The 9,218-nt window shown below is 45.3% G+C and overlaps 2 protein-coding genes across 2 annotated transcripts; both read right to left on the reverse strand.

The window, feature by feature from the left end:
• Positions 1-244: 244 nt before the first annotated feature.
• On the reverse strand, positions 245-537 carry PHALS_13714 (uncharacterized protein; the record flags this gene model as incomplete). The annotated part of the gene is made up of 2 exons (XM_024729521.1): positions 245-382; positions 514-537. 2 exons carry the CDS (start codon positions 535-537, stop codon positions 245-247), a joined length of 162 nt encoding a protein of 53 aa, XP_024579890.1.
• A 349-nt stretch (positions 538-886) lies between these two features.
• PHALS_13715 (uncharacterized protein) lies at positions 887-1,192 on the reverse strand (the record flags this gene model as incomplete). The annotated part of the gene is made up of 1 exon (XM_024729522.1): positions 887-1,192. One exon carries the CDS (start codon positions 1,190-1,192, stop codon positions 887-889), a length of 306 nt encoding a protein of 101 aa, XP_024579891.1.
• Between the last annotated feature and the right edge of the window lie 8,026 nt (positions 1,193-9,218).

The following is a 9,218-nucleotide window of genomic DNA, read 5'->3' on the forward strand; positions in this document are numbered from 1 at the left end:
TTCAAGTTTCTCAGCGTGATAAGTCAGATACTATCCCACCTATATATAAGAAGGATTTTTTTACACAGGAAGTCGCTATGTGACAGATGTTTGGAATGTCCGCACCACTTAAGTAGGCATACCACGTGCGATTAAAGCTTATTCAAACCTGACAAAGAGAGAGAGGCTAGGAAGCATTGTTCAGGCGCTGATAATTTGTTTATAATGTGATGGCAAAACCCCTTATACATTGACTTGGCTACCATCATTTTGGAAGGCTGTGTAATGGTACTGCGGGGAGAGAAATTCGCCAAACCCACCCTTCCTTTTCAAAAATGCGGTGGGTTTTGGACTGAGAGCGGGACATAATTCTCGAGTAGTTGGCCTGCTGAACGTGGCGCTTCTATTAGTGCATCAGATGCGATCGGTCTAATCTTAACAGAAAAGCGCGTTTAAAAAAAGCGGAGTTGAGGTCAAAACCTCCGACCAAAACCTCCTTGTTGCTGGTACCTATGGGAAGCAAACAATAGGTACCAGCAACGCAATCACATGTTGCATCTGGTCAATACAAATAACGTGTTGCCTCATAAATGTTCAGCGTTTCTATTATGAGAGCAAGCAGAATGTACATGAGCTTTACAAGAGCTTAATGCATCGCCAGTGACTTCCGGTTGTGAGCCGGATAGTTCCTCTCTACCGCTTAAACCTGGAGAGACCCGATGCGATGACGCGTTCATGTCCAATGATATTTTGAGTATTGTACAGCTTATGCAAAATTCAAATCGTCAAAGGTGACACTAGCTGAACCAAAAATGGGAAGGGCTTTTTGGGGAGCAATCACACGTGTCAATTCACAGCCTTAACGTACAAACACATGAAAAAAACGGGATTTCTCAACCGCTCGTACTCATAGCACAGGCGGTAATTCTGACAAATGATAAACTGTTGGGTTAAACTCGCGCGCCGAACGGCTTCCCGGTTCTTGCTTGTCTCTAGGTTTGAGCATAAGGTCCGCATACAGTGGGGTGTAAGGGCTCCACACCAGAAGTGCGAGCAAATTCAAACGACTCCAAGAAGCGCTCAAACGTGTTGAATTTAGCCAGAGCCACCGGAGCTCTCGCAGAAGCAGATTATCAAGTTGGGCTTCTTGAATGACGTCTTGTTCGTAAGCGACTGGCCAGACACTAGCGATTATTTCACGGTGACATTGCATAACGCTTTTCGCGAGTAGAAAATTATGCAGAGGACGTACTTTGAGCGGAGAGAATGTGCAGCTCAGTGAATGTCATCTCCGCAATGAACAGCTAGGTTGTGTTTCGAATGAAGGCAAAGGTGCGAATCCTAGACTCGGGAGGTCACTTCCGCCGTTTTGCAAAGAGCGCCTCAGCAATTGTTGCTTTAAATGCATCAGGCGCGTGATCGCAACTTTCCGGAGGATCGCTGAGCAATTTATTTAAGTGTATATGATGTGTCTTTAGTGCAAGTATGCTTTGTGGATTAGCAATGGAAAAAGGCAAGGCGAAGAATTACACTCATGGTTTCGTGATTGTTTGGTGAGCGACAGTGTCTAAAAAAATGATATAAAGTGATTTCCAGTTGGATCCATATCATGTGGGGCTAGCGCTGTAAATATTAGACTATTGTGTACTATCACTTTATAGTTTTGTTTCAATTGCTTGATATATAACTTGTACAAGCTCACATTATAATTTTTGAGATTGACTTTATCTATCTCATACTAATCAACTTCGTTGTAGATGATAGCAAACTTACACTCGATTGGCTCAGGTGTAGGGATATAATAGCTTTGTGCAAAGGTAGCGAATGAGAATGTGAGTCTGGAAGACCATTGAGCCATCGGCTCAGCAACTAAATGAACACGCTCTGCGATAACTACCTAAGATCGTACTAGGCGACGCCACTGACAAATAACATTCGAGTTTAAGCTATTCACGAATGACAAATGTTGGTATATCAATGGATCAAACGGTTCGAACTGGAAGTGATGAGAGGATTTGATGCGGGACGGGGATAAGATTTGGAAGCATCGAGAAAATATCAGTAGACAAAACAGCACGATCCAAAGCCAAACGATGGAAATCAACTGTAACGCAACGAAACTAACTGTTCAGCGTCAGATCGGAGCCAAGGATATGCACTTTACAACGTTTGGGCACAGTTTGAATGTTTGGCTAAGAAACACAAGCCACCCTAGCGATAGATGTCACAACTCCATTATGAATTTGAATAGAGACGGCAGCTCTAATTAAGTTTATTGGCGGCTGTTTAAACTGTCGAGACTTAACAATCAACGAATAAGAATTATGACCTCGGTGAATAATTGTACAGAGCGTAAAAAAAAAGCATACCGGTTTCTTCGACAAAAGCCTACAGATGAAAGTGCTGACTATGAGGCTACATTTCAATCCTTAAAGAACAAGGATGCAGCCGATACGGCACGCATACTGGAACATCAGCATCAGATGATGAGACCATAAAAATATTCGACCAAATATAATTTCCGCTACCTCCACGTACTATAAATATTTCGAAGGCAAACGGAAACTTCTGTTCAAAAATGAAACTGTAGTTTATTTTTTTAGTTGCGGCAGAGCCGCCAATATCTAAAACCCCAGCTTTCCTAACTAGTATAGCAAAATTGAACTTATATAGTACTACTGGCAATCCTGTCAGGTGGTGGCTTCTTGATACAGTGTAATCACACCACCCAACTCTGAATACACACCCATGTACGTCCGCACAATCTTATGTGACCCGCCCTTTCTTACAAGAGCACGTGTAAACCTCCATGCAATCCGTACTATATTGTACGAGGAGTACCATAGGAGCAAACACGGCCAGCAGAGTTGCACAACGACATTGACAGAGCATTCTGGGAGTGAGTTCACGCCACCAAGTCGAATGTGGTTGAGATCGATCGAAAACCCAACGGACAAATCTGTATCGTTATCAAGCGATCGCTATAGTGCACGACATGCATTTTCTAAACGAGAAACTCGTATGTGAAGGACAGGCCAAAGTGGATATTGCGGCAAATCAAGGTGATATGGTGGGGTATCTACAACCTCCATCGTCATTGTATTCGACGATCAACCTCTTTCGTACAATCCCTGTGATAAGAGGAGTCGCTAAGACATGGCTTGAGCAAGCCGACATAAAACATTGGATGGGTACGGATCCAGCTTGGTAAGACTACACCGGAACATTCAAGACCTTGAAGGGACCGATGAACTGAGGAAGGCCCCTCCCACACCAGAATCTTGCGTGTACCCCATGAGACAAGGAAGCAATACCGGATTACGAAGGCCGTTGATGTAAAATGGCGTAAAGCTAGTTGAAGCATGGACCGCATTGCTGATGGTAAACTCGACCATCCGAAGAATAGCACTCCATATCGACAGCGACAATTCGCAAAAACTGTGTAAAATGCATTATCGACGCGTATCACGCGTTCGTTGTAATCATTGGTCTTTGGGTGGTCCTTGGTGGCCATCTCAAGGTGAGTACATAATAAACAGAATAAGCTTGCCCAAATGTCCGCTGTAAAGCGCGTGTCACGATCGGATATGATTGACTCTGGTAAGGTATGATGTCGAAAGACATCATCGATAATAAACGGATGTTCTGTTCGCCAGTAACCGAATTAACGTTGGTGCGAGGTGCACCATCTTGCATCAAACGGTCTGCAAGACCAAAACATCATTATGCCCAGGGGCAACAAGGGGTTATTACTCAAAGAAAATGTCTAAACTGACGGGCCGCCAGCAATCTACTGATACTGGCAGACTGGATAGGGCTTCACATGCTGAATTCGCCACATGTACAAAGGTACTTCTCAACCCAAGCATACATTTTGAGCCACCAAAAGTGGTGTGCAAGCGCTGCATAGTCTTTTTTCGACCGTGATGACCCGTATTAGACGTATCATGTGCTTCATACCCCAACTTGTGCTTCGATATTTCGTTGTCGGGTACGACAACCCGAGATTTATCTCTTCATGTACTTGTTGGATAACCCATCCTCGAGGGAGTCTCGATGACTTCTACCGCGAACTCGCGGAGATATTGTCGAAAAGACTGTACTTTCCGTATTTATCAGCCCTTTAGAAACAAAACAGCACAAGCTGGGTCGTTTAGATACACATGCCGTATCATGTCGAATACGTTTGAAGTAGCTTGCAAAATTACGGGTAATTCGTAATCGGGACGCCGAGATAAGGCATCCGCCTGGACATTCAATTTGCCTGGCTTATAAGCCATTGATAAGTTGTATTCCACAAAGAATAACAGCCAACAGGCCATCCGTTTTTGCAAATGAGGAGTTTGAGTCGCTGTACGCAGACATGCGTGGTCGGTAGAAATAACGAATGGCTTGGACCCCACTAGTAAACTCTAAGCATCACCAAAGCATACTTTAACGATTCATTGTCGTGAACGAGATAATGCCGTTCAGCTGCCTCAACTGATACGAGCGACATATTTTTGTCCATTAACATCTTGCTGCAGCAATGAACATCCGATCACAAAGTTGGAAGAGTCGCACGCGACACTGTACGGTAAATTGTCATTTGTTATGCCAATATAGGCGCCGCCTGCAAGTGTGTTGACATCGTCTTAGGATACTACACATTAATGTGTCCATAATCACTCTTGATCTTTCTTCAACGAGTCCAATAACGGGCGTGCCTCGTCGGCATAATTAATGGTAACTGATGGAGATAGTTGACCAAACCCAATCACTTTCTCAGATCCTTCCGGTTAGTTGGCGTCAGCCATTCTAAGATCGCTTTGAGCTTCGCTGGGTCTGCTCGAACACCGCCGAGGCCGACAAACAACCCAGAACTGATACGTTTTTGGCGTCAAAAAATATACATTTATCAATTTTGGCCAACCTGATGATCTGTAATGCACGTTAACCTGTTTCAGGTGTTCGAGAAAAATTTAATCGATAGATTGGCCTGCTTCGGGTGTTGAATGGACAAAAATGTCGTCGAAATACGTCGACGCGATCGACCGCAGTGCATACCGAAACAGTCTAACGTCGCTGACGCATTGGAGATTCTTTGTGGTATCACAAGCCACTCCCAAAGCATACCTTTAGGTGTGCTCACTGCGGTATACGGAATCGATGGAAGATCCATTATAACTTGATAGTAGCCATCTACTAGATCAAGTAATTTAGAGGCGTTCGAGCCGATTATCTTGTTGATAATGGCACCCTAGCAAGGAATAGGGGTCTGGGCTGGCTCATTTTTGGCGTTTAATTTGTTGTATGCGCGTACAATTCGCCACTTACTATTGGATTTGCGAACACAAAACGTTGGCGCACTAAGGGGAGCTTACTCTTTCTCACCCACTCCAGTTGCTGTTTATCAGCAATGAACGAGAATATAATCTCGGATTGCTTAGGTGGCGATGGCCATTGACGCAATAGCAGATATCTTGCACCTGGCTCAATCTCGATCTAGTGTCGTATACCACGATCTGGCGGGATGCCTCATGAGAGTTCTGGACTCAAACACATCGGCTTGCACTTTGGCACAAGGGCAAAGTAAAGATCGCACGGATTTTCGAAAATAATTGATCTGCCTCGTGATTCAAATCGCTTTCAAAAATCTTCGACGACACTTGGATCCACGTATTTACCTCATTTGTTGCTGCGCTTGCTCGACGAATCAAAGCGACTTCGGCGAGCGCGGCATTGTTGAGGTCTTCAAGAAATTTGGAAGGTTACTTCTTCTAGGCTTGCGAGAGCAGATATTTCTGGCAGTGGCCATAACGGGTAATCCCGTCACTGCTTTCACATCTGAATTTGTGCTTCCATAGTGGTATGAACCACTGGAGCATAAGCTTCCCAACATAAATTAGACTATGAGATCGATGGCTTCCATGTTAGAAATGCCTACCGGAGCGTTGTAAATCAGCTTGTGGGCTCATACAGTAGCTTTTTCTACTGGAGCTTTAGCTTCCACGATAGTTCGTACTATCGGAGCATGACGTGCGCTCACAGTACCGTTAGCTACTGGTGTCTCCACAGTTATGCTCTCTACTGGAGCGTATGGTTCATTCACAACACCGTTAGCTATTTGAGCTGTTGCTTCCTTAGTAGATTAGCCTATTGAAGCATGAAGCGCTTATACGGTAGTATCATCTGACGGAGCATTGGCTAGGTGGACTTCTATAATAGACTTCACTATTTAAGCAAGACCTTCCACAGCAGCTTTTGCTACTATAGCGTTATGAGCTTCCGCGATGGACTTGATCATCGAAGCGGGTGCATCCAACGTAGCATTAACTACTGCAGAATGAGTTTCCACAGTAGATATACCTACTGGAGCAATAACTAGTTTTGACACAACTAGCGTCGCAAACCGCACCTTCATGGTGACTTTTGTTTTCACAAATATGTCTCAAACGCCAACATATCGAGCTCCATTCTCGATTGCAAAGTTGCTATGCTGGTGGATAGCCACAGACAAGTCATGACGTCTGTACGTGTGACTTCCACTCGGCAAGCTACTCGCAATCTACGTGGTCTCCAGCTGATCCATGGCTCGTGGTCTTCCAATCACGCATACCCAACTATGAGATCATACCGATTATCCATGTCGATATCGGGGAACGTCAATTTAAAGTCAGAGTCCGAGACTTTAACTCGTAGATCGACTATGATCTTCTATTGTGTAAAAATCGCAAGACGGACATGAATGTTACCATTAATCTTCGCGTACACCGCATCGAAAAGGAGCAGATTCTCCGCAACACCCCTCTTCCGAGCGTAATACGTTGACGCTCTAAAGTCGATAAGGACTCTGAAGGGCTTCTTAAACCCCCTTTACCGTTGTCAAAAGAAAAAGAAAGTGTCCATTCCTCTTCACTTTCTTGGGAAGTCGAAACCTTTCTGGAGCCAGCAACTTACCCCCCCACAATATTGGCGCAGGAAAAAGTCGCTGGGTCTACCCCAGTAGGCCGTCCCGCACCACTTAGCCTGCGTGTTCCCCGACGACGAAAAAAAACATACCAAAAGGTGGAACACATCGACGTTGTTGAGAGGTGGTTTCCTCGACCGCTGTGGAAATTGGCCAAACGGCCACAACGTCTGTTGCAATCCCGATCCCGCCATTCTCCTCGACCACGAGTACATTAAACTGGTGATAAACCTATAAGTCTTTGTCGGCCAGTCCTGTTCGAGGATGCCCACTCGGCAACGACCCATAAGTTTTTGTCGGCCAGCCCTGTTCGAAGATGTCCACCCATGACAGGCAACCTGTAGGCGATCAATCGCAGACAGGTCGATGGATTCTGGACCACCTCTTGACGGCGGCTGCACTTCGATAGTACAAGTGTGTAACCTATGCGACTATCGCTGGCGCTGATCGTCCTGAAGGATGACGATGATTGCATCTTCAAGCTTGCTCGGTTGTCATCGAAAGACTTCAGTCTTTTGAGGGCCGATATCGATTACCTCCATCAAGACGATTACCATAACGTCTTCAGGAATCATATTGTCGGCAAGCGATGCTCGCAACTTGCAAAGTTCCTGGACGAAGTCGTAGATCGAACGGTTGCCTCAAAAACATCGCACGATGTTTAAACGCTGGTAAAAAACTTTCATTGGAAGAAACATCTTCGCCATCGATTCTTGAGAAATTTTCTAAGGGAGAAATAACCAGGATGCTTAATCTACCACGTGAAAACGCATTCATGGGCAGCATCTAGCATATACGAAAACGCAAATGCGACCTTATGCTGTTCCTTGTAAATCAGCGCTACCGCTAATGCCATATCCACTTGGCGTAACGAAAGTAGAGGTATTCTCTCTGATTTCCAACGAAAAGCTTAACCACAATCATTCGTGGTTTTGGAGTGACTACGCTTTAAGGTGTTGGAGGTATCTTCACTTGAACAACCGGGGTCGGCGGAGTCGGGGGTGACAACGCAACACGATGCACCATGTGTTCCATGATGGTCGGCTCCGAAGAAAGAAATCTTCCGACCTATGTCGAGACTTGTTCAATAAGGTCTGCTTCATAAGCGATAAAGAAGCGGACGTGCTTCTTGACCGCATCTTGGTCGTGACGTAACAAATGTACGGCGGCTTGACGACCAAGGAATCTTGCCGACGACGGTCCGCATTGGACAGATATAAATAGTTGGAGTGGTCCAACGGTGACGCTTGAAATTAAAAGTTCGCCGAGTAGCTGGAGTCGGACATCTTCGATGGCAGCGTTGCTTGACCACGAAGTGCTATCAGGTGTAACGGGGCAGCTGGTGATACGCACTCTTGCGCTGAGAAAGCGTTACCTTGGAGCTTGGAAGCTGTCATACTCACCCCCTTTACATTCTATGGGTCGTGTCGCTACAGTCAAAGGTCGATTCAGCGGAGCCACACTTGGCATCAGTTATAGATAATTTGTTCTTGAAGAATTTTGACCGTGTCAGGATAGGCTCTGCCATATAACCGATCCTTATTAATCGTTATGGAATACATGGATGACGTACGTAGTGCAAAGCCGCCCTCCAGCCTTCCACTCAAACGTAACTTCGACACGGAGTTGATCGTGAACCATGCCCAAAGCTTGCAGTACTTTGACAGTGGCCACTGTCGCGTGGGCAAAGTGAGTCCATTGATGAGTTCTCTGCTCTAAAGCAAGCTGCCGGTTTGGCGACAGCGCACAGACGTTTTGTGTGTGTAAATCAAATGGTATTAGCGTATCGTTCACATTTATAAAAAGTAAAATGCGCAGACGATTCCGACTCAAATGCCAATTCTGCATTAAGATGTCATCCACCACCGTATTATCGGCTGTACACAGTTTATTGTACTTGATTTGGTTGATGGGTATTACGAAATCTTGACGAGGAACGAGGACGTCCCTTTGACGGCTGTCAGCAATGTTATGGAAATGACTTGTGATCACAAGGACCAACCAATGCCCCAACAACGTTCAACCGGTTCTCCTCACGTCTGCTTCGGCCACTGCAAATCTTCGCACAAACTTGACGATGTTCTCGTTCATTCGAAGGACGAAGACAGTAGATCTGCAGAATAAATGCTCTCAGAGCACCTCCGTGCAGTGCTTGAATTTATGCATGAATATATATTGCAAGCAAATCTTGTAGAGTGTATTTTCGGTGCTTACGAAGTACTGGTCCTCGGTTGTGATGTGGGTAAACATGTTGTTCGCGCAGACCCTGAGAAAGTCAAAGCAATCGTAG

This window comes from Plasmopara halstedii (assembly GCF_900000015.1).
Source record: "Plasmopara halstedii genome assembly, contig: Scaffold_672, whole genome shotgun sequence".
Classification (NCBI taxonomy): Eukaryota; Oomycota; class Peronosporomycetes; order Peronosporales; family Peronosporaceae; genus Plasmopara; species Plasmopara halstedii.